The sequence below is a fragment of the Neodiprion lecontei genome, chromosome 4 (genome assembly GCF_021901455.1).
Source record: "Neodiprion lecontei isolate iyNeoLeco1 chromosome 4, iyNeoLeco1.1, whole genome shotgun sequence".
NCBI lineage: Eukaryota > Metazoa > Arthropoda > Insecta > Hymenoptera > Diprionidae > Neodiprion > Neodiprion lecontei.
In genome coordinates this window covers 9195408-9221917 of record NC_060263.1, presented here as the reverse complement: position 1 = coordinate 9221917, position 26510 = coordinate 9195408, and the positions used below count along the sequence as shown (strand labels likewise).

The window sequence follows — 26510 nt, the reverse complement described above, 5'->3', positions numbered from 1 at the left end:
GGGGTCTGCATTTCCTTCAAAAACGTTTGTAACACTGATCTCTACTATATAGACTGGATAGTGGACAGGTACCCTTTTAACGTGTTACAGCGTGGAATCATTAGAAGGCCGGTGAGGGGCCGGGCGGGGGGGGGGGGGGGAGGAAAAGGCAAACTTGGGGCTCTTTTGCAACAGGAAACTTGATCGGATACATGGTTCAAAGCTTACAATTAGTTTATTGACGCATTGACCAAATGTTTCAAGTAAATATATGTACTTCATTCAGCATGTGGTACCTCCACAGTAGTTCAACTGTAGATTAAACAAGGAACGCTCTTTTTCTTAAAAGGCTTGTATTTCGGGTTAAAAAATGCCGATAAATATAATTCTAATGAAAAAAGGATATTGGTTATGAACAATGGAAATATAATTTCTCACCTTTGTGCTTTAATTTTGTATTTTTAGAATTAATTTAATTGTTGTTCGGCTCGAACTTTTCCCACAGTATGAGCGTTGACTTCAGTCAACGGTATGAGCACTTCACCATTTTTATTAATTTAATGACTTTTTTCCTAGTATTAGGCACTAAGCTTTACCATTTACCTCAATTTGTTAACTTATTCACGTGTGAAAATGGTTAGCTTTAAATTCGAATTGCCCGCTTCGAAACGGACCCGTAAAAATTGCAAATGGCTCTGATCAATTGGGTCCACTCGGCAGCGTAGCCAGTCTACTTCGTGCAGTCCACTATCCAATTAATTTAGAAATCAATGGCTTGTGAGCATATATTGCCTATAATACGGCGTTTTGATGACAGTTCTATAATTTATATTGGTTGATTTGTGTAGCGGTTTTCGAAAGTTCGCAGTTACTTATCTAACTAGATTCATATATAGACCATAATAGCAATATACTTTAGCATTTTTATACTTTATCCTGTGAACTAAACTAACGCTCTTGTTGAATTGCAGCATGGTCTTATCTTCAAGGTTATGCAGTGTAATCAAAGTTGCCTATAATACGGCTCTATTCTCCGTATTTCACAAATGGTGTTATTAGATAATATTACACCTAGAGTTGGGTATTCTGAGTGTTAGTCAATTGTGGTATTAATATTATTAGAAGAATAAAACTCAGGTGAACAAAGTTTACTCACGACCGATCGCTTCTCAAGATAATTAATCTTACAATTACATAAAATACCTTACTTCATTTTCATCTCATGATTCTCGTGCCAAGCTTAAAGGTATACTATTTTGTTAACACATTATAATAGAGAGATGGTGAAACATTCTGATGGGATGCTACACTCATAAAATAAGTACTTCCTGGTTACACTGCAATCACGGTCGTATATACAAGTGCGAAAACTCCCTTGGCTCCCTTGGTAGGTGTGCGTCTCAATAGAAGCTCAAGTTTCAGATATTGGCCACTGAAGTTAGAGCGCTGCAATCGAGTAGTGTCAAGGACACTGCTACTAATAGGGGCGCGTTTCGAAATTAGCTGGCAGCGCTAAAAACTCCCTGGGACAGAGGCAAAGCTGCCCACGAACTCGGTAGCGTAAAATAAGTGAAAGATTGTTGACAGCACTGGAGCAAATATTGGAATGCACCTAATAGTACTCCCTTATATACCCCTCCGTACTTGTGGTAGGTTTCCGACACTCATGCATTCCGAGATTAGCTCGAGGTGCTATCATCGATCTTTTATCTCTTTTGCAGTGCCTAGTTCGTGGGTAACTTGGTCTCTGTCTTAGGGAGTTATTACCCCTGACAGCTAGTTTCGGAACGCACCCTAGTAAGAGACCCGCCCCCGCCCCTCCGCCAGAGTTTCGTGACCTGTATATACTACCGTGACTGTAATTTCGTAAAACTGTGAAATACGAATAGCCCATGGGAGCTTTCTAGCAAGGAGACACAGTGTGACACTGTGTTACACGGTCGAACAATGTGCCTTGGTGCTTGTTGGAACGCTTTGAGGTTCTTAATTCAGTCACTAGAGTCCGCTAATGCATTAGACGAAAAATCTAGAAACACTGAGCGCTCCAGGAAAAAAAAACATTTGTGAACGCATGTAGATTATCATTGCATTTAATAAATAAATACAAACAATACCATGCGTTGAAAATAAAATCTCCAACTAAAAAATTGGCAGCAATGAATCCGACACAGTGTCCAACAGGTTTTTCTCTGCTCCGCAGCTGTGTCCGACTGTGTCGTTCTGTGTCATTGTTGGAAAGCACTATGTTCGACACAATGTCGCTCTGTGTCGCTGCTGGAAAGCTCCCCATGTAGGACCCGAAAAATCTCTAGATCGCACGGTTCACTTGAGAAGTGGCCTTCATGGCGTTGAGAACTGAGTAAAAGATTTTAACAAAATTTCTTCGTGCTTGAAACCAAACTTCGAACTGTTGTTAACCTTCACGCGAACCATAACTACGGTCTCGCGACAAACTCAGTTCAACTGTTTATAAAAAAATACACAAGAAATAAAAAGATCTAACGAAATAAATATGACAACATCGCCCTTCAAAAATTAAAATAAATCTCCAATTATCAACATCGATAATATTCGAAAAAACAAATGCTCTCACTTGATAAAATAATTGGCTTGATAGTGAATATGGTTAGCTCGCTATGAAAAACTCGTAAACATTTTTGCCAAGTTAATCAGGCAGATAGAACTTGCACAATATATGTTAGATTGTCCTCGTGTTCTGGAATCATAAGAAATTCATCGAAATTTCACAAATCGGTGAACCAGGCCATCTTCAGTTTTGACCTCAGTGGTCCAACAGCTGGCATTGGCAACATGTCTGTTGCAGAAATAATTCAGCATTATCAACGAAGTATAGAAAAATGTTCAGGAAACGAAGAAAGGGTGGGTAGCCGCTCCAAAAATATTACATTTATATCATGCTAACACAAGCCACTTCCTCACCGACAAATTTTCCGCCCCTTGTAATCTGATCGACATAACCTAAAAATCATATGAAATCGCTAAATGATGTAATTTGTCAATGTCACTGCTGCAGCAGTTCCAGCAGTTTGGCAATTAACTTTTGGAGCTGCTAGCGAATTTTGTCTTCTTTTACTCAAATTGATTTGACGTATCGCGGTATTCATCATGTCATGTAATCCTTATTGTTACCATCTGGCATATATGTTGCTGCTTCTCAGATTTGCTCCAATTTATCTGTTGCAATTGTAATTCACCACTAATGTGATTAGATTGAGAGTCGAGACTTCTATTAATTTTATTGAAATTAGGATTAAAATCAGCATATAGTTGCAATAAGATTAATTTTTGTTATAAATGAAACAGGTTTTGAGATAAAACTTGACATTGCATTTGCAGGATTGAATTAACGGCATAATTTTATGCACCTTGATTATTGGTCACAAGAATATACTATTGGCATATTTATAACAAAATGGATTTTGGAAAATAAGATATTTGTGGGTCAACGATATTTCATAGACTAACTATTCTCAACAAAGTCGAGATGTAATGAAAGCAAAACAACTCTTAATTAGGATGAATTGACTTCCCGTTCTTAAAATTAGTTTCATTCTATGTGTCAAATTGTATTAACATGATTGAATAGGAACAAATATAGGTAATGAATCTGACTCAAATCATCCTACAATTTGAAAGTGATAAAACAGATATCCTTATAAGTAGTTGGTCATGAATGAATAAAATTTGACATCAGAATTAAATCAATTACGTACGATCTAATTCGGTCCATTTTATTTGATTTTCAGCTTTATCGTCTCAATCATTTATTATCTTATGGGTAGGTGAAACTGAAAATGATTCATTTTTTCAAATTTTACATGAAAATAAAGCTCGGATCATCAATATTTTCCTATAAAATGTTATGATTCCAAATTTTAATAGTTTCTTTCAAAATAATATTCTTAAATACTCCAACGAACCTTGAACTTTGTTTAATTGTGAGTGTAGCGATAATTCATTTTAAAATTATTATCTACATTCTGTAAAGAAAAGAATCGAGAGGAGATAATAAGTTTCTATTTCTCTACCAAATATTATCATTTTTTCTAAATACAAGTGGTGCTAACTTATAGCAAAGATCAAATACTCAGTACTTGTTAAGAAAAATTCCATTTTAAAAAAATATGGGTAAAAACCTTCTTAATATTTTGCAAAAACACGTGTTGGAATATTTTTTTCACTTCGCTGGAATCTCGGTTATTTCAGAAATATCTGTGAAAGAATCTGAATCACAGAAACGTCTACTTTCTGAATTTCTCACAGCAAAGAATTTATCGCTTGAAGACCTTAAAAAAATTTGAATGAGTGATTCCCGTAATCCGTATTTTCTAATTGATCTTTTGAAAAATCAAATCGTTTGGCATGACTATAAACCAATCGAGTTTCAGCAAAATGTAATGTCATTTTCTTCCTCAGTTTTTGGTATAATTAGTGTACCAAAAGAGACATATTTTCAGTATATATATTCAGAGGCATTGACATGTAGACCTGGTCTAAAGAACTAAAAAATTTAAGAAAATTATAAGAAAAATGTGTGTCCTAATCATAAATAAATATAATTAGTTTTTCTCAGGAAAATCTGCTTTATGCTTCATAGTCTCTACACACAAAGTAATAATAACTTTGTATACTTATAATTTATTAGCATGAGAAGTATTTTACTGTATTGCCACGCAGCTATAACCACTTACTACATTTACAATAATTTGAAAAACTGTAACTACAAGAGATGCTTCTGGAGTCTTTGTAAGTTTCATGGCATGATTTTCTTAACAGATGCTTTACTGCATTGGGAAGCTGTACAGATTGCCAGTTACCGTGCAGCATTTACAAGAGACAGGAGTTGGTAGGACAGTGAATGGCCTGCGAAAATATGTTGGGGATGTTGGTGATGCTGCCAAAGCTTTGGTAGCCAAATGGAAGACAATGGTCGCTGATGAGGAATCCAGCGATGGAGAAGGAGCAACAGACGACGAGGCGAACATATCCGAGCCTCCAGATGACTATGGCAACAACTCACATTCTAGAAAAAACGATAAGGATAGTAGCGACGACAGAGATGATAATAGGAAAGAATCAAGGTATATGGGCAATATAATAGTAAGACCATTTAGGTGTTGAATTTAATTACCGTGCAATGATACGTAATACTTAAATAATGTTCATAGAATGTTTCAATAAAATCATTATTATTTTTTAACTGCATCAAGTTTCAAGTAATTTCATACGCTCACTGCTACCTTCATCTTAAATTATCTGCAGTATGCATATTTTTCAAACAGGTAGGTAACTGTTTAAATATTTTTGTACTTGTTGATGGAATTTCGAGGTTCAACATTCGCGATGCACTATTGAATGCTTAGTGTAATTGTTACAAGAGGTTCCTCCTAAATTAGGTTCACTTTTGTTGGTGAAGTTTTAAAGAATTCTTTGAAATTTCTCCAATTCCTATGTAATACTTTCGAATATCACAGGAGCTTATAAAATATTATGAAATATTTATGATCTCTTGAAATCGTGTGAAACTCTTGGGCTTGATGTAAATTTTTTGTATTTGATGATTCATTTCTACAAGATCTTTGGAATCCTCAGATCTCTGAAAACAATTGGGGACAATACTTGAAACTATATCAAATTTCACGAATTTTTTGTCATCTATAATACTGAGAACGACCTCAAATCTAACATCCTTTCAATCTAGTGTCTACAGAGAGTTGTGGTTAGATAACTGGATTTCTGATTTAGAATGTAGTTCTGATGTTTTATTTTACAGGTCTGGAAATCAACAATTGAAAGAGAAACGCGGAATTAAACCGAGCAAAAATGAAACAGTAAAAAATAATTTAAAAATATGTTCCGCAGATAAGTCTAAATCTAAAGATAGCTATAGCAGCAAATCCAATAGCGGCAGTGGCAGTGAAAAAGATAGACACTCAAAAACTGAACTAGATAAATTGGAGTTAATTGCTGAATCAAAAGTTGAAAAAGAGGACAGACGTGAGGTAAAGTGTCATTCCAAGTCTGACAAGAAATCAAAAAGTGATAGAAGTTCCCGGGATCACAAGCATGACTCAAGAAGAGATGAGAAAAGTAAGAGCAAGGATAAGGATGGTAGTAAAGTAACCGACGATTTGAAAAGAGATTCCAGTAAAGTATCTAGCAGTAAGTCTCGGGATGTAAAAAAAAGTGACGGAAATCACAGGAAACGGAAATTAGATAGTTATAATGAGAAAGAAAGCAGTAAAAAAAGGAAGCATTCGGAGTCTGACAGTGAAGAAGAAAACGAACAACTTGCTACAAACTGTGAAGATGAGCGTAAAAAAATTCTAAAAGCACTGTCTAGTGAATCAGAATCTGAGGAAGAAATTTCAAACATTCAGATCAAAGTCGAACCGCCGTCGCCTCCATCCCAAAAAAAGGACAATGATCACCGGAACGAAGAAGTACGAGGCGAAAATAAAAGTATGAAGGAGAAGTTGGAAAGTCGAAACTTGAATAAATCGAAAGGATCTGAAACTGGTGAAAGAACAAAACGTGACGAAGAGAAAGGCAAGAGAAGAAGCAGCAAATTGGAAGATAAAACAGAGCATAGAAAGAGCGAAAAACGAAAAGATGACGGACACCATTTGAACAGAGAATCTTCCAAGTCAAAAATTAACTCTGGCGTTTCTAGCAGTAACGATAAAATTAAGGATAAAGATAAGGACAAGGAAAAGGAGAAACATAGAGAAAAAAAAGAGAACAAAACTCACAGTGATTTAAAAGATGCCAAGGCATCGTCCAATTTCAAAGAACCGAAAGAAAAGAAAAAGGTTAAGAAGGAAATGAATGGCGATGAGGGGATTGATTGCAATTCTGGTAAGTTTCTCTTTTGCAATATTTTTTATTTTTTATAGACCTACATATACCACTGTTTCAATTAACGAGGCTTGTACACCTGGAAGATTCAAATAGGCCAATTTAGAAGAATTTTTTTTAGTAAAAATCTGTCACATTCATAGAATCCACGCTCTTCTTGTTCAATAATAAATATTTTTGTAAATGTATTTACGAATTTCATTATAATATGTACATGGGCCAATTCATGAACCTTCAACCAGCTTTATGGAATTAAAATTTCTATTTGGCTGAAATTAGGATGTTATAATGTACACTGTGTTATGAAAATCCTCCAATTTCTAAGTCTCTAGGCCTTACCATCTACAAGAAAGATGTGCAAGAGTATCTTTTCGTCTTACCTCAATTTGCTTCGAACCACTTTGCATACAAACATATTGCACATTATCTTGTTCGACACAGGATTATTCAATGCGGACTTATTCTGCCCGAGCTTTATTCAACACAGACTTATTCTGCATAGATATTATCTGACGTGGACTTATTCTACATGAGTGTTATTGAACACACCATTTTTCTACTCTGACAGACAAGAAGACATAATTGCACATAAGAAACTTTATTTCCAATGTTTCACAGAGTACATATTTCAGGTTTTGCATTGAATTACTATAGTATTTGGGTTAGACAACAATACAAATCATGAAGGCTGAGATAAGTACCCTGCGGAATATTGGAAATAAAAATACATGCTAATCAAGTCTACTAGGACTAGAACAACGCCAAGTCAAATAACACCCAGTGTAGAATAACTCGGTATCAAATAAAACCTGTATAGAATACATCCGTGTCGATTAAATCCTGTGTAGAATCAGGTCGTGTGCAATTTGTTTACAGTAAGTAGTCTAAGATGAATCGAAATGAAGTAAAATGGACGTTTACTAAACCACATTGATCAATTTTACTGTCCGTTCGATTCGGACTTTTCTCTTTGAATTTTCAGTACTTACCTTCATTAGAAAAAACTTTGTGTTTATGTGATTTTTATGTAAAAAAAAGTCTAATTTTCCGGAACATGACCCGTTTTGTTTGACATTTTGAATCTTGTATATGCGAAGGCCCAAAAAATTATCTTTATTTTTCTGTGTCAAAAACAGGATATTATGGAGTATATCCTCAATTTTTCATAGTGGAATAAAAATCAATGAACCTATTGCGATTCGCTATAATATTGTTACTTCTGATGTAAAAATACCACAATCAGCGCAATTTTACATACAATGCCGAATAAAAATATGTGAAACCTTTTTTGTTTCATACGAAAACAAAGCCAGGAAATATACTTATTCCTACAATAACTGATAATTCAATTACAACAATACATTTTTCGCCATTATTGATACATAAAAAAACTTTTTGGGTATTTATATTTGGTGTTACATGTAGAATTGTGTTGGCTGCGGCATTTTTGCATTATTGATGCATAGCCTTTGATAATAGTCAAAGTAAGTGACATATAACGGGGTCAATAAAGACTCTAGTATCGCTGTAAAATGGTTTGGAAAAACCAATTTTTTTAATTCTCCAGTTACATAGGCTTCCTTAAAATAATTACTATTTTCATTGGTACATTTCTCAAGTAACAGAGTCTGTAGGTTTTTTTTTATATCTATTTGTTGGGTAAAATGTGTTATTAAATATGGTAGAGAATTTTTATATTATGCTTTTCTTGAAAACCGAAAGAGAGGATTGAATAAGAACTTCAAATATCAGCGATTACTATTTTATGAATACCTGAAAATGGGTATAAATGCGGTGACAGAGCAGTCAGAAAGGTGACCCTCCTCTTATCGACAATTTTGCGAACCCCTGAGAATTCTTATATCTTCTACTGATTATTAATTATTAATTAATTATTACGCAGGTGCAAGTTTTGCTGAGGCTCTTGGAATGTGCGCTTTTCCTTCAGCAACTTCTCGTAAACGAAACAGCTCGCCAAATCTTTCTTCATCAAAGACAATTAAAACTGAACCAGGCACTTCGTCAACTTCACATAGCAGATCTCCGGTTAGAATTACGAATGAAGTATCTTCGAGCAACGACAATTCGGTATACGTTTTTGCATACTCATTATATAGTTTCAGAACAACCTCGTGACCTCATTAAAGAATGTATGAAGTTTGTTCCTGAGATATTGAAAATATTTCTTTTTTTGTTTCAGCCACCGACTCTTCTGTCACCGAATGTTAAGCTTGAGCCATTAAGTGTTGATTTAGCATCAACTTTACCTGAAATCAGCCCTAACTACAAACCATTGCCATATGTAAATCCTCTACAACGTAAGCAAGAGGAAGATAGGGTTCTTAACAATGTTATCTATGCCAAGAGTCAAAGGTAAGCAGGTAACTTTGCTAGGTTAAATAATAACCAAATGGGGTAGAACTCAACATGATTTTTGCGCTCTAGTAAAGAAGGTATTCATATAAATGTTTACAATCTTCTCGCCAACTATGTGGCCTTGTATTTTACTTCAATAGGCTTTTTTAAAACAAACGAATCATCAATTTCATATGGTTTTTCTAAAAAGGTTTCAATTGATTTTTCTCATTTTTCATTGGATGACTTACATATTTATTATAACTATTTACACATCGGTATATTATGAGATTTATCGGAATTGGTCAATGTTCCATTAATTCAAGTCATGATGAATGCTTTTCAGAACAAAAGTCTACTCTGGAAACAAGTCTGGATGCAACAATGTTCCAACACTTTACGACATGTGTATCAGGATATTAATTGAAAACATTGAAGGTGAGATGCGTAGTATTGCTTACGGTTTTAAGCTAGCTGGACGAATAGTAGTAATAGAAAGTCTTCAGACTATAAGGCTGTAGAGATTTATGACATAGGTATAGACTAGAACCAGCAGATGACGGACCCTTTGGAGAAATTTTTTTTAAGTCAACTAAAGACTTAACAGAAAGCGTCACTTTGAATTTTCATTCAAACTGATATAGTACTCATGCAAATAATTGTCATAATATATCAATTACAGCTCTAGAATTTACTGGTGGAGTTCCATACGACATTATTAAACCAGTTTTGGAACGAGCTACACCAGACCAACTCTTTTCACTAGAACATTATAATCCTTATTTAATTGAGGATACAGATACACTTTGGCAGTATCACTGTAATCGAGAATTCCGGTCCAAACAGCGCGAAGAAATGGAAACATGGCGAGAGATGTACATGGTATGACCCGAACTTCTAATAACCCTATGCATTCAATTTTACTGTGAAGATTTTTATCTTATAGTTGTAGTTTAACTGTGAACTCTTCCTCTCTTTTACTGTGAAAATAAGAACGAAAAATGGGAGACTAAATCTGGTTGAATTATTGTAGAATAGTGTACAGAATTTTTCCTTACAAAGTAGAAAGTCAAGAAAATAATTGTGAATGAATTGATTTTTAATATAGCGATGCTTGGATGAACGAGAAGCAAAACTGAAGGCTTTGACTGCAAACATAAAACAGTCTATAGACAAATCTCTCCCAGTAAGGCAAACAAAGCTTGCTTACGTTGACAATGTGGTAAAGCCCCCACGAAATGTACTTCGGAAACAAGCCAAGTATGGCACTGCGAAGGATACTACCACATCTACATCCGACCTCAAAAATAAACTTATTTCTGGTAGTGGCGCACCTACCAATATTTCTGTTCCTGCACCGCCGATGGCACGATCACGAATATCATGTATGCATACATAAACTTTGAATAAGTGTTCCTAAATTTGAATGTGCATGGAACTATTTCGTCCACGTTCCTGTCGGATTATTATGACGCTCTTCAACTATGTAGATACATCATTTTACGAAAGTTGAAGATTTTTTTACATATAAATATCAATTGACAGGAGCCCGAGCTATGTTTGTTATTGTCTAATAGTGTTTATTTGTTTACAGCTTCGAGTGTAGTGAAGAAACCGAAAGCTCCACTTATGGCCAAAGCTTTACAATTGATCAAAGGAAGATACAAACGATAGTGTACCTAACTATGTAATCTTCGTTACGTGATGAGGTATAATACGTGATCATGAACTACATCAATGTAATGAATTTATATTACTGATAGCTGAGTGATTAGGCTTATTTTTTGTAATTAACAGTGAAAAACTGATATTATATTTCCTTATTTTTAAGTTTAATTTTCCAAATTCCCAATCTGCTTGAGATTGATTGTATGATTGTAGACCTTAATCATTAAACGAATAACGGTCAAATATAAGTCATTATAATCAGTTCAGTTTATTATAATCGTTAGATTATATTACGTAAACAGCGAGGGTAACAATTGCCGGACTTTTGAGATTTTTTCTGATAAAAGAACCAATCTAGTTCGATGTAGATTTTGTCTGATTTACCAAATCCTTCAAATTAGGTATTAATGTATCCATATTAAAATTTTTGTGTGAAATGCAAAAAAGCGATATCTGATCCTCATTTTTTATCCATCTACTAAGGAATTACTGTTTAGTTAGTGATTTTGAACAGTGTGGCGCATAGAGTGCCCACATTGTCGGTATCCAAATTAATCGATTAGTGAATTCACCCAATCGAAGTATCACATAAGATCATTTTTTTTTTTTGTGAATCCTTAAGACGAAGTGCATATTACTCAGCCTTACATGTGAAAAGCATTGTACGATACATATTTATATTAGATACTAGGGCTGTACGGGTACTGAATTCTTCGGGTCGGGTCGGGAAAAGTCTATTAGTTTCGGATCGAGTTCCCGAGGTTTTTTAGATTCCCGAAAACACGGAGATTCCCGAAAATATCAGTTTTGTTGAAATTTTCAGGATTCCCGGATCTCCCGATGAAAGATGATCTAATGTGTACTGAAAATATTGATGTTATTTAGATATACTATTTACTATCAGTATTTATCCGAAATAATCAACATTAGGTAAGTTGGGTTACTCACGTTTCGGGTTTCGCGAAAATTTCAGGGGCCTGGTTTTGATTTATTTTTTACTCGTGAAAAAACGGTTTGCCATCTAAAAGCTGACTTCTGATTGGTTTAGATGGTGCTTAACACCGTTTTCACGAGTGAAAAAGAAAAGTGTGGGTCTTACGAAGTTTTCAGATTTCCCGAAAATTCCGGTTTCCCGACCATTCTGGAATCGCCAAAAACCCGATCCGATACAAACCGTCCCAAACCCGAACTTTTTTTACCCGAGTTTTCGGAAACCTGTACAGCCCTATTAGATACATATTTGTTATGACAGGAAAGTCATATTAAATGTAAGTGATTGTTTTGTCCGTAAAAATATTCTTATTTACTCATAAGTTCTTCAGTTAGACAAAATATTTACTGAATTCGCCTGGCATTTTGTTTTTATCCATACTAAATCTTGAGCTTTTTTCACGTTTCAATTGAAGTAGTAAAATTACTAATACTGATAATGTAAGTCATTTGCGTAACTGTTAAACTCCGTCATTTTAATTGTGCCTCTATTTCAAAAAAATAGGTCACGCTGATAGCATTCATTATAGTTATTATTAGCAATTATTTTTATTCATACACAGTAGCCTTCTGGTAGTGAAAAGGCAAGTCTCTATTTTGATAGATTTTAGTAATCGAGTAATTCGTATGAATGTCGATATTCATACACTGAGTTGTAATGGATCAACATGATATCGATTGAATTGTACGTTCTGAACAAAAACGTCATCTATGAACACCAATAACAGATTAATTAAATGCTATTCAAACTTGATTCCTACTGAATGGAAATGGTTCTGTCTTTATTCCCTGTGCAACAATTTATATCCGTCTCAAACATTCACAAAAGAATACCTAGTGTATTGAATGGCGCGAAGAGAAAAATATAACTTTAGGCACAGTCAAAATTGAATCCCAAACTGTACTTTCTGATCACAAATATTTTACAAAAATTTTAAACCTCTATTCAATTGGTTACTCCTAAATTGTGGAACACAGTTTTTATTCATGAATATCATGGTATTGCGGTAAATGGAAAGCGTTTTTTATGGTAACAGTTTTTCTTAGGTAATGCTGCCATCAATGAAAACAAACTTTTCGTTAGTTTACGTAATCATCTGATAACATCTCTAAGTGACAAATGCTATCTAATTTAACTTCTGATTTACTAAACTTGAAATTGAAATTTTTAACCACGGTTTACTTTCATTCTTCATCACTTTATAAAGAAATGTGAACAATTCGAATGCTTGGAATGCATATAAATTCATTAAAAAAAATTGTGTCAAAACATTAGGCTTTTAAAATTGTATTTTCGTTTTGTGAAATATAAATTTAATTTAAGATATTATTATTTAAGTGAATTAGGAATCAAGGATATACAATAATGAATTCGAAACCGTAAAAGAGGAAGAAATGTATTTAGTATACATGTGGATATACATAATTATATATGGCTCGTTTATACAGCGTGCATGAAGTTATAACAGAAATTTCTTCACATTATAACGATTCGAGTTTTCACTATGTACGTATAAATAAAGTCACTGAAGACGACTTTAACCGATAAAAAATATTTTCCATTGTTATTGTTATATATTTATCTTTTCACTCTTAATATCATTACACCACTTGCTTGTCCTACCCATCTCAATAAATTAAAACGTGTTTACTTGTGTCATAAATTGCCTGTAAACCGAATGTTATATCCGAATTTTAATTTTTCTAGCTATGAAGACAATTTTATGAGCTAATGCACAAGACTGAATGAAAAATTTACCAAATTCACATTACATTCAATATCGTGTTTGTTCTGCCTTACATGTAAAGAAAAGTTGATTTGTACCAGCATTTGCAAGTGTCTTTGTTCCTTGTTCTATATTATAACTTGTTACGGAAGTTACTTCTACCTACCTCCTAATATCCTGCAACCAAACATAAAATACATATAAAATAGGATTGTTAGAATTTAAAAATACTAATACCGTTATCAGTATTTCAATACTGTAGCAATAACACATAAAGTTGCAGTTGGTAATTTTATGGGTCTAGTTAGCAGCAATGATAAATTGATTTCACAAATGTTGATGCTTGCTTCACGTACTGATTGAATCCAAAAATTATCCAAGGAAATAAACGATATCAAATTTAAACCATTCGTTGGAAACAAGGCAAACTTGTAGTTGCTATACGTTCCTCGCAAATACCCATTCAAACATTTATTCAGTTGAAGGATAAAAATTATTCAAACTAACGAAGCAAACAAAATTATTCCGAATTATCCTGAGCCAGGCAAACAAGAATTAAATATTCTGTACAATTACATATACGCCCAAAAATTATACTATGCCAATATTGTTCAGGTACTTAACAATGTAAAGTATTCAACGTGAACTAAAAATGAACGAAATATTCCATAATATTCGAATTTAAGAGATAGTACATTTTTCATGGACGAGTATGTCCATTGTGCATACATAACTAGGTAAAATCAACTATCGGTATATACATCATGGAGCTAATTGTAAACACTTTATATAATGTTTACTCGTTATCAAATTTGGTTCACCAATCACTTAGAACTATGAAGTAGGGTGGCAACACTATAGTATTTTTGTACATCATTATCAAAGTATTGGTTTGCAGAGATAAAAATTTACTGAATACAAGTGATGTATTTAAAAGAATTCAAATCGACAAGTAAAACGGTAACAGGATTTTTTATACTAACAAATCGTCTGATATACGAATGAAGAATATCTGCGAAATCAAATGTTTGGCTGGTGAATTCGATATTTGGAGGTCTATACGATAACGTCGAAATCGATTAGGCACTCCCTTAAGAAAAAAAAGTATATGGAATAAAAAGCAACCAAAGAAACCATTACCAAACTGTTATGGTGCTATGAAGCTCCTTCAAGTTATCTGTTCCCGAAGGACAATAAGTCCGTTGTCAATTGATATTTACAATTAACAAAAAAACTGAAACTTCATAAAACCTTGTACTAACTATGTGTAAAAATTCGACCTTGTTCTTCTAATACCCGCGTAAAAAAATGTTAAAAATCGCCGTGTCGAAACTTTACTTGAGTCTATTTTGATGAAAATATTCCTTTGGGACTTGGTCGATGTTTACAAAAAAAAAAAACCCAGGTTGCTATAAGAAATTCTCATATTTTCAAGGGCGCTTTTTCAACATCCTGTATAATTCACGATTTTTGAGGAATTCTCGGTTGCTGGACATCATGAAAAAAGATAAATTGGGAATGGGTATATTTTCAAATGACAGAACTTGTTAAAGTATGAGTAACAACAGTTTAGGCAGATCCAAAGTATATTATATAGAAAAATAATGACATAAGGTGCCATTCTGTGAGGATGAAACACAGTTTAGAAAGATGGATAATTTAGAAACAGTTTAGAAACTTGAAAATGTTACAAACAGTCCCATACCTCGGTAATATGCATTAATAGGCACTGATAAAACAGTTAGCCACCCTGCTAAGTTCCTGCATGCAGTGCTACGTCGTATATGATTTTAAATTTGGTCAGTTTAATGTTTTTAATAAGAGTATGAAGGTTTTACGTAAATTTTTATCAATGATATATACACAAGTTGGTAGTAATAAAGAAAAAAGTCCTCCGAACTCACTGTATAATCGTAGCTCAACCAAAGTATGCATAAAATAATATATCTAAAATATACCGAAAGCCACGAAAATTGGTTAGCTACCCACAAACTCAATTTCATAAGGGCACAGAGCCGCTGGCGTAGAGGAAGGGCATAAGAGATTAGCGCAATAAACCAAAACCCTAAGAGCTTGGCAAGAACTGGAATTCGAACCACCTCCAATTTGCTAATAGTGAAAATAATAACATACTGAAAGACAGCTTTGAAGAGAATTTACTTTAATACTCGTGACAAAGTTACAGAACAACGACTCTGGTTTAATTTAAAACGCTTGATCCTAACACGGCGGGTACGTTTTTAAACACATAAGACAGTTTTAAAAAAAAGTAAGTAAGAAAGAAAATTGATATTATTAGTGAAATCAAATTTGCGTTCTAATTTGAGATTCAAATTATAAGTAAAATCTCGCATGCTAATTTTATGGTTTAGTAATATTTGTACTAAATTGTATCATACTGCAGAATAGATGCTTAACTCTAAAACACTGGTACACACTGTACACTGGTTGTCTCACTCTCAGAACTGTTTTCATCCTCCTATAGTGCGTCTGAAGAGTGCCTTCATTTGTAGTCGAAAATTTGCAAGAATTATCGTTTCCCAAAACAATTGTATTCTTACCGATACAAAAAAAAAAATTCTCTGTTCGGCTTATTACAAAGATTTGGTTAAAGGCGAAGTAGCACTTTCTTAGAGGAACGTGGATGGTGTTATATACACCCAAGTACACAATTGAAAGATTAAAAAAATGTCACTCCACAGTTGATATAGATATGAAAAGTGGAAAACGTTCTAAAAAATTTCATCATATCTCAATAACTGAGTCTTTTTCTTGCTCTAAGTTTTCTCAAACATTCATCTCAAGGTATTACAATAAAAACTTTACAAAAATTGTGGAGACCGACCACGATTGATACTGCGAAATGAAAAATGTACAATTTTACTGGAGGACATACAAAGACCCGCAGAGAAAAAAACTGAGATTGACCATCCCATTTACATTTACAAAAACGCATAAAAAATAGCGAATGTCAATTATTATTTGCACTTCGTTCTACTTGTGAGTAGTGTTAGCAAGTATATAATTTCGTTTGTGTAAAACCGTATTGCCTGGAGGACTAGGTTCTTGGTGCTGGATGTTAGACTGAAAAATTGTACTTTACTTATCCGGGTCGTTCTATAGATACATTTCAAAATAGTTAGTGAAATAAGTTTATAGAATCACGAATTAAACTGCATTTAGTGTCAAAATAGATTCAGAACAATGTGTTAATGTGCATGTTTGATTTGTGAAAAGTGATGTTCAATCCAAACAAGATTATTCATTAAAGATAAAGAATAATTTAGTACAAAGTATCAGAAAGGAATATGCAACTCACTATGTGAAAATGCTCGTAACATTTATATCGTTTCGAAAATTCGCATGTTTACAATCAGATCTTGCTCAGATGTACTACAGAGAATTATTCGACAGCCCAGAGACGCATGTAGCATTTTTTCAGTCCTCTGTCTGTATAATATAAATAAGCATTTCAATCCAATCGTTGAGAATGCAGGTTAAAATAGCATATTGCACAGATCATTTTGCTATTCATCACAAATTGAAATACCCATTGTTTTTCAAAGACGGAATTTATAGACAATTTCGCATCGCATGACTTTTTCTCATCGTTAATGTAGTGTATTTATCAAATGGTTTATTGGAATTCATTATAAAACTTCTAATAAAAAAAATCTTCAACAGTACTATCGCTAAAGCCATCAACACAAATGAAAATTGATGATCTTATTAAATTTAGATAGTTATGGTTAATGCTGATAAATACAGATACCGTCAACTATTATCAGGCCTTATACAGTAATTGCTCACTTATTCTTATTTCCTTTCCTCCAGTGACGAGAATAAAATAAATAATTCATAACTCAGTGACAGTAGTATACACACATTAGCCTACGATGTTCCAATACAAACAAGTGAGTCATTCTTGTGGTAATATTGTAGTGATAGAATACTTGAGCAATTTGTTGGATATACTTGAGAATTGTCTTGTCCAGATTGTGAGTTTGTGTTGTCCCTGAAAAATTCACACTCATTGAATTATACGTTTACAGTATTTACAGTATTCGTTTATCAACATTTATCTACAATAGCTCCGTCAAGTAGATGATTTTAGTTTCAATGTGAATGATCGCATTCAGATTTTTTTCTGTAGCACACTTCTAATTGGAAGGTGATATTTTGTCTTGGAATTTCAAAGTCCATTGAATATGTTGTAATTTAGTTTCATACATACCCATTACTAGTATTTATGTGTCGTTGGGTGGACCAAAGTCGCACTACTCCATCTATACTGGCACTAGCAATATACTGGCCATCAGAACTCCAATCCAAATTCATTACTGTATCCTGATGACCCTTTAACTCAATCAACTGGGTATTCGTTGCTAAATCCCATATAGATACACTTTTGTCGTCACCTGTTGAACAGAATTCTTATGACGATTTGTAACGATTTCATAGTTACAACAATTATTAGACAGAAGTGATATTTCGATGACATTAGTAATGTCATAGCATTGTCCGCATTCATAATAGATCTTATCGTTAACTTGTATTTACAGAATTACTTACCGGCAGCGGCTAAATACTTTCCATCTGGACTAAAAGCAAGACTGTAAATTGTTGAACGAGCACCAACATAAACTCTAACCAAACTACCATCATCTTTGCTCCATAGCCTTATCGTTTTATCTGCTGAACCGGTTGCTAAATATCGGGCATTGGGATGAAATCTAATGCACTGAAAAGAATACTGGATAAATATTTTTCACATCCTCGTAATTCAAATTTAAAATGTCAGTTGCGATAAGCGTTCCTGTTTTAAACTCCAACTTGATCAAAAAAAAAAACACATGATAACCACTTACATTAACGTCTAGAAAGTGACCCGCAAATATCCGAAGTGGAAAAGTTCGATCTAGCGACCAAAGTTTGGCAGTACGATCGTGCGAACCAGTTGCTATGTACAAATTAAATACACTGGTATCCATGCACCATACAGGATAATTATGCCCGCTGAAATATGAAAGGTTGTTATTGATGATCACATATATTATCCACAAATGTTCGACAAATACATTGATAAAGTTTCACGAAATGCTGGTGAAACGTGTATACATTGGTATTGTTTAAATGCCTATCAATTGCTAAATGCTGTTTATGGTTCAGGTATAATAAAACTAGCGTAAAACTATAATTGGATAATAAAATGTGGTATGCACTTGTATATAGCTGCACAGGAATAATCGCTCAGTCGCCATGCTCTCATATCTTTGTCACTAGATACAGATAGAAGAACATCAGCTTCGGGAATGAATTTTAAATCATGCACCACGTCTGTATGCCCTCGCATCACAATTGCCCCTGCTTCGTCCCTTCAAAACACCAAAACACAAGTCATGGGATGAATATGAAACTTTTAATGTCACTAGGTGCAAATGTATAGTATGACTGGTCGATTTGGTAAAATCCTTAGAGCAGAGAGTAAATGCAATTTACGGAAATACCATTCATTGAATAAAACTTACATATGGTCATCGGTCCATAAACTTCTACTGGTGGATGGATTGTTAGATGCAAAATTAAGCGGCGCTGCTTTAAGTCTTGGCCTTGTAAGTACCGTATCTGAGATGCCCCACAGTCTTATTTCAGAAGTGCTAAATCCGGCTGCTAGCCTGTCTATGTTCGGCGTAATTGAACCGCAGCTAGCGCTAAAGATGTGGAAATATTTTTATGTGCTCACAATATTATATTGAAAGTTAGAAAATTACTTAAATTCGGGTTTAATTTAATTTTGCTATTGGATGAAATATGGCTAGGTAAGTAGAGAGATACCAAAATTTTCAAATATCATTCAGAATGGGCTCCATGCTTAAACTCGGAAGAAACGTGTTTCATTTCTTCGATTGGCATAAAAAAAAGAAAATTAATAATTCTGAACGAAAGATTGTTTGAAAAGCTTTTGTCACCGTAATCATTGAATTATTTCCAAAAAAAAACGGTCATTTGGGATGTTCGATGAAAAAAACTTTCGGTAAGTGAACCTGACGCATGGAGTTCCTCCTTAACTCTAATCGGTCACTCTGGGTGAATTTCACGGAAAACATTTTACAAACTCCTCGTAGAGTCCCTTAGTCGTGGAAATAGACCTCGCGGTGCTATTCTTCATGCGAAAAAAAGACCTTTTTTTCAACATTTTTGGCACTTTCTTTAACTTTGCCGATGGTCTAAAATATTTAAACAATCAATTTTGATTAAGAAAACTAAGAGACCTTTTTCTGCGATCTTTAAACAGTACCTGGATATTTTTTTTGATTTTTAAAACTCATTTTTGAGGCTAAAAATCACTTTTGGGGTGAGTTTCACCCAGCGTGACCATTATGCGATTTTACTGAGGTGTGACCGACTAGGGTTAATAAAACAATACAAATCACATGAAACTTACTAAAACTTACTTTTCATTGGCATTATTAATTGCATAGACCCTCAATGGTTGATGAACGTTACTACGAATCAATCGAATAGCTTCTTGGAGTTCACGCATTTCACGATCTACACCTGTGCCCGAAGGTTGCTCTACATGACCGTTAATTACCGATTCTCTATTCGGTCCACGTTCACAACTTCTATCTTCATCTGGATGTACTTCTGGTATTTTTCTGATGATTGTCACATGTGTATTTATTACCTAAACAATGATATTAGGATTTTGAAAAACAATTCAGCAGGAAAACTTGTGTAAGGATATTTCATAGTCACCTGATCGGTTGCCAAAAAGTAACGATTTTTATCTTTTTAGTTTGAAATGCAATTATAATGTCATAATTTCTGATATCAGAGGAACAAAAGATGAGAGATAATTTTTTCTTTATATTGAAAATTGAATAAATTTTTGTAACTCTTGTTGTAAGATACAAGGTGACAATCAATTATTACATTACCTGCATTAAAATAACATGTCCCTGTTTGGCGAGAAACTTTTGAAGACAGAAGTGAGCATCGTCTGACATATCGACCTTATATTTTCTTGTTCTGAACGCATTAACCAATGGCCTGAGTTCTATATCTTGAATAGAAAATACGCTAGATAGTTCTTCTAAAAAGTCTCGTTCAGTATCAGAGACAAAGTCATTTTGGTACATTTTTAAAAACTGAATAGCTGTCTGTCTGTTACCGCCATGCAACATCTCCAGATATAAATGACAGAATATCGGATATAATACTCCTTGCAGTTCAATCTTCAAGTTTTCATTGTTTATTGTTTGGATCCATATTTTCAATCTGTGGAAGGGAATTCTGTTGTTAAACAAGGTTTCGGTAGCGGCACAAAAATGGAATTTTACTATTATTCAAAGCAAAATGGGAGATAAGTTGGAAATGTATTAATAAAATGATATTTTCTAACGATAAAGGAGTCATATGAGAAATCTATCCCAAGTAACCAGTAGAGAGATTCTGTGAGAAACAAAATCTGCTAGTTATAACTGTAATATCTACAAAATCAAAATTTACAATATGTCATACAGGATACAACGGAAGAGGAAGACTCCATTGTTCATTTTATGAGAAAATCTACCTTATGAAACTGAACTCAACTTTGTCAGTTTCCAAAGCAGCTGCTTGTATTCTTACTACAGGTAGCTGTAAGAAGAAGCCTTTTACAGATCGTAATTCTACGAGATGACAGTTTGCATTGGTAGTGAGATATGAAATACAAAAACATTCCAAAGACTAACAGTTGAGGGGAGTAGGCATCAAAAACTTTCGGAATTGTTAATTTTTTTTTTGTTTAATTCTGTTACTACAATTTCTCCCGAACATTTTAGCCCAAGACAAACTGAAAAATTCGCAAAATTGAGCTCAGGGGTAACGGGAAGGCTTTGACGGCTGAAAATGTGGTGAAAATTCAATTCGCCTTTATAAATTACTGAAAATACATACGCAATTTTTGTTATTTATAGGTTGTTTGTCACATTTTTGTCCATGAAAATTAGTGGCAAGTGCAAAAAAAATATTAATAATAAAGCAAGATATTGAGTGTTAAAGACAACCGTGCGTTCGGGTGTGGTACAGATTTACATTTGTTTTTCTCTAAATAACGTTTGTCAATAGTTTTGCCACGATAACTTATAAACGCTTCAAGATATCGCCTTGGTGTAAAAAAAAAAAAAAAAATGTAGATATCACCTTTCTCTACAAACTGAACCTATGTCTATGCAGAAAATTTTTTTTTTATTGGTGTTATTACAACAAATGTCATTCATTTTTCGATGTTTTTCAAACTTTAACCACCTTTGTATTAATTTTCATGTAATATCAAAAATTTTAGGCGCAGTCTGTAGAGGAAGATCCCCTGGAGAGAATGGCGCTTGAAAATTCCTGAAAACTCCAACCGTTCAATCGAAATCGTGGCAATAAGGGAGCAGCGTATGAGACGCGTGGTCTTCTTTATCCGCTTATATCTCTCTTAAATATTTATATTCTTTAAAGAGTAATCACTGAATTTCATAACAAAAACTTTGCAATTAAGCAAATGTACGTATGTTGATTCAGTTCTTCACAAATGTCATTTGAATTTTATTCTGTTTTGGGCTTATTTTTGCTGCCCACTCCCCGTAAGTCGAAGATTTGAGTTTCATTGTGCCACAAAAAAAACTGAATCAAAAATTCAAATTGAGCAATTGTTGAGACTATTTCAAAAATCGTTCGCTGAAGATATATAGAGTGAGTCAATTGAAATTGGGAGAATGGGAGGAGCTTAGTTGATGAATTAGGCCCTATCCCTCAACCAATCTGACAAATGTATAGTATAACGTCGAGAAATCATTGGTGTTGTTATAAAAGTAAGATTCTAAGTCTACATGTAGGTAACCACTGTGAATAACAAACAATAATGAAGATGTGACAACAAAGGAAAGACGACAGTAGGAAATGTCAACAATTAGGCTTGTCTTGGCATATAAAAGTCATGTTTACTCATAGGCGTATATACTGAACATTCGCTAGATTGGCTGAGGGGTTTGGCCTAATTCGTCAATCATTCTCGGAGTTTCAATTGACTCACTGTGTATACAGACTGACAGCCCTCGATTCATTTTCATGACGGATTTGCTGGGCATAAGTGGGCACAGGGTAATGCTACTACCCTGCACTTGCCAACTCGTTTTATGGGATCCGAATGCGAAATAGCATCGACATGCAGATAGCAGTTCTCTTGGAATAATTTGTGCACCCAGCTAAATATTTTTGTACTAGGTTAGAAAAACATGAGGCTGAAGTTAGTAATGTCAGCATAACGACACAAAGTATTGAAATGACGAGATTTTGAAAAAATACATTTTTACAACAATGTTACAAGCTTTAACTTGATAGAAGAGTTAAGTCCAAGTTAGTAAAATTAATGTAAGTCAACATTGAAAAGAAGTAATCATGATGTAATTTCTAAATTTATTTACACGGTTTGTAATTGTAAACTAAGAATCTTTTACTTAAATTGCACCATGATTTATAATTTTATTACAATTTTAAAGTAATTAGAATAGCAAGTTTTTAAAAAACTGTTTCATTACGTAATGTTGGGAACTTCGACCTTATTCACAAAAGAATTTAAAACAATCCGTTGTTTGAGGTTTTCAATTCAAATTCTTCTAGATAAATTGAAAGAATAAAACACCTTTCTTCCAAGTGCTACAAGTGCAATGTTTGATCCATTCCTCAGGAGAACTGATTTTCGTAAGCCTCGTGAAAGCGAGTTGTAATTTTAATCAGATTGAACTTCGTAACATGATTGTAACGCATTTATCGAACCACTCGTTATTTAGCAACTTTGGAATTGACTGAATGTTATTAAAAGATAACAGCGCATTAATAAAACTATTTCTCAAATTCAATTCCTTCAGAGTTATACCAACGTTGTGAAATAATGATTTTTATTTCAAAGTTTCGTGGCGTTAATGTTACTAATGTCAGTCTCATGAAATTCCTCTATTTTCTATAACTTTTGGTCCAATCTCTGTGGCTGAGGATTCGATACTCTAAAGATAATTCTTAGCAAAATTGAAATTCGTATATTCTCAAAACCCAAGATTCAATTATGACCCTCTACCTGCTTACGCCACTTCACGATATATATATATATTAGGGTGGTCCTTATTTGGGGTGCTGATGAATTTCGACAAGTGCGCCCCCTAGACACGTTCGAAATAAATGAAAAAAAAATGTGTGCGAAAACGGAGCGCTGTAGTCCAATTAGAAGACGTGCCTCTAAGCTCGTTTTGTTTTTCATTTGAATAACATGGGATTTTTAGACTACTTCAATCATTATGTTTTAAAAAATTCTTTTTTCACATAAATCTGTTGTTCATGGGTACAACTACGCGTATATTTTTCCACAAGTCGTTATCACAACCTTTACGCCCCCCCATCCCCCTGATATTATACACAACGGCAAATTGATCAACGTGAGAATACCTCTTTTTAGCCGCTTGGTGCTTGACAGTATTTCACCAATTAAAAGGCAGTCTTATCTACGTCATAAGTTTGTAAAAAAAAATAATTGTACATGTGGGAAAAAATATGTATTTCAATTAGTGTATTTCAAAACACATCGTTTATACTTCATACTTTTTTAAAAAGTAATAATTAAAATTAAAATGTTTTGATCGCCGTCTGTTTTTTTGGATCGGAAAAGATTTTACGATATTCCGAGATCCATGAACAACAGATTTATGTGAAAAAAGAATTTTTTGCGTTCATGGGGACAACTCAAAAACATAATGACTGAAGTAGTCTGAAAATCCCATGTTATTCAAATGAAAAACAAAACGAGCTTATAGGCACGTCTTCTAATTGGACTACAGCGTTCCGTTTTCACACACATTTTTTTAAATTTATTTCAAACGTGTCTAGGGGGCGCACTTGTCGGAATTCGTCAACACCCCAAATAAGGACCACCCTAATATATATATATGTGTGCAAAAATCATTACATGACATCCATTTGCCTTTGATTGTAAAATGTTAGAATACATCCCCTCTACTGAATTTCACAGCTTACAGAACTTATACCTCCTGCCCCGAGTGCTTCCGCAGCATAAGGCGTAAGTGGTACACTTTTTTACTGCAAGTTGTATCAAATCTGTGTACCTGGTACTGTACGAAAATTAGTCGATCTCTTGTGTACCGCAAACTACAAAGTAGTATACCAGTTGTAACATATCATCAATAAATAAGTAAAATGCTCAATGTATCTAGTTGAAAATCCAAGAAAATTGAGCTGCGATCAATTTTGACCCTATGGTGTTTTAAGGGTACAAGGTACAGAAAATAGGTTTTTGGGTGCATATCATAGACCTGTGAAGAGGTGTTTTTCGCACATTAGTGCCAAAATATATTTCAATGAAGCAAAGAACACTATTGGAGCTATTTTCTTAAAACAGAACTGCAGTACGCATCGAGATAAGTAAATTCTGCACTCAGATTTTGATTTAGCATAAAAAATTTTTGGTTAACATTTTTGTACAGCATACGATGCAACAAATGTGAATCATATCTAGGCTGACGAAGCGCATTGTTCTTCAATAGTATTCATGCACACATTTGGAAATTGATTCTGTGACTGCTAATTTTTTTTCCCTAGTGGATTACATTGTTGATGGACAATTTTAGCTCGTAACGTGTCGCTGCTAACTGTTCGGGCGGCATGCTACGGATTGATGTTTTGCATTGCTAACGTAGTCAACAGAGAAGAAAAATTAGCGGTCGTAGAATCAATTTCCGTATGTGTATCTGCAGATTCAATCATTCGAAAAAGCAAGCTTAATTAAAAAGCGTTTCGATTTTGAAAAACTAGATCAGTGTAATGTTGAGCAACAATTTAGCCATTTCATAGTCACGAATTGTGACAAAACCACAATTTATTCGACTCTCTGAAATTTATTACTGGAACTCGGTACAAGTATAATAACATCATCGATAAAACTCGATTGTTTAGAAGTTAAAGCGCGTTTAATGGTCGAATATTTTAGCAATGATTCAATATTTCATGTTTAGGTAGGTCGATTTTTATTTTGAAAGTCTTGTTTCCAACATGGAAAATAATTTCTCACCATTAAAACATACAGGGCATTATTGTCTTCAACAGCGTTAAATTATCACCGAGCTTTACAATGCTTAATCTAAATTTGTTTGAAAAATTCACCTATTACGAGTAAAATAGTAGCACAAAAAGTATTTTTTGCTTCATTCGGATATAATTGTCTGTAAACTGAGATATGACAGAAAGTTACTGTCAACATATTCATACCTGGGATGAAAAATTCGTGGGGGACAGTGTTTTGGTATCAGATGTACAATATTGTAAGAAAACTTATAGTTGAAGCACAGAAATAAATAATTACATACTTGTGATATGCTTGATCAGCGACTCCAGCGTCGTTTGTAATAGCGCTAAAGACGATTGAATTCTCACGAGAAGTACTGCACTCAACAGTCGTGCTTAAAGTCATTTCGGCGGCGCTGGTTTGACAATCTCCGCGTTCAGATTTACGAAAAATGTCACTCTCCTGTTAATATATTTGGTAAACATTAAGACAGGTTATGTTATTAACCCAAGGAGGCTAGAACGTAACCGTGCTTTACGCGCATTTCAAGACACGTACGAGTGTTAATAAACGCACGTATGTACATACCTGATGATAGTGCCTCCGTTTTAAGTAGGATTCGACAGTCGCGTTGATTATGTCAATTTTCGACCGTTTCATTTTTCATTTAAACTGGGTGTTGTATACATGAAAGCAGTTGCATATTTTGAAAAATATGAGGACAATCGCCAACTGCTCGGAATTTGACGCCATCACAAAACTAAACGTGACAAGAACATAAAGAAAAAAGGAGAGAAACAGCTGAAAATCAC

The 26510-nt window shown here is 34.1% G+C and overlaps 2 protein-coding genes across 2 annotated transcripts; one reads left to right on the top strand and one right to left on the bottom strand.

The window, feature by feature from the left end:
* The first annotated feature begins 2299 nt into the window (after nucleotides 1–2299).
* On the top strand, nucleotides 2300–12625 carry LOC107222977 (transcription elongation factor B polypeptide 3). The gene is made up of 9 exons (XM_015662533.2): nucleotides 2300–2859; nucleotides 4777–5081; nucleotides 5774–6858; nucleotides 8762–8946; nucleotides 9059–9231; nucleotides 9560–9651; nucleotides 9896–10095; nucleotides 10322–10598; nucleotides 10808–12625. The coding sequence occupies exons 1-9, from the start codon at nucleotides 2791–2793 to the stop codon at nucleotides 10885–10887; spliced, it is 2466 nt and encodes an 821-aa protein (XP_015518019.1). The 5' UTR covers nucleotides 2300–2790; the 3' UTR covers nucleotides 10888–12625.
* A 627-nt stretch (nucleotides 12626–13252) lies between these two features.
* On the bottom strand, nucleotides 13253–26470 carry LOC107222982 (TAF5-like RNA polymerase II p300/CBP-associated factor-associated factor 65 kDa subunit 5L). Its single transcript, XM_015662539.2, has 10 exons — nucleotides 26287–26470; nucleotides 26000–26160; nucleotides 20540–20879; nucleotides 20054–20286; nucleotides 19127–19309; nucleotides 18821–18973; nucleotides 18467–18614; nucleotides 18171–18339; nucleotides 17833–18016; nucleotides 13253–17613 (listed from the first exon to the last, which is right to left on the bottom strand). Exons 1-10 carry the CDS (start codon nucleotides 26356–26358, stop codon nucleotides 17490–17492), a joined length of 1767 nt encoding a protein of 588 aa, XP_015518025.1. The 5' UTR covers nucleotides 26359–26470; the 3' UTR covers nucleotides 13253–17489.
* Nucleotides 26471–26510: the final 40 nt, after the last annotated feature.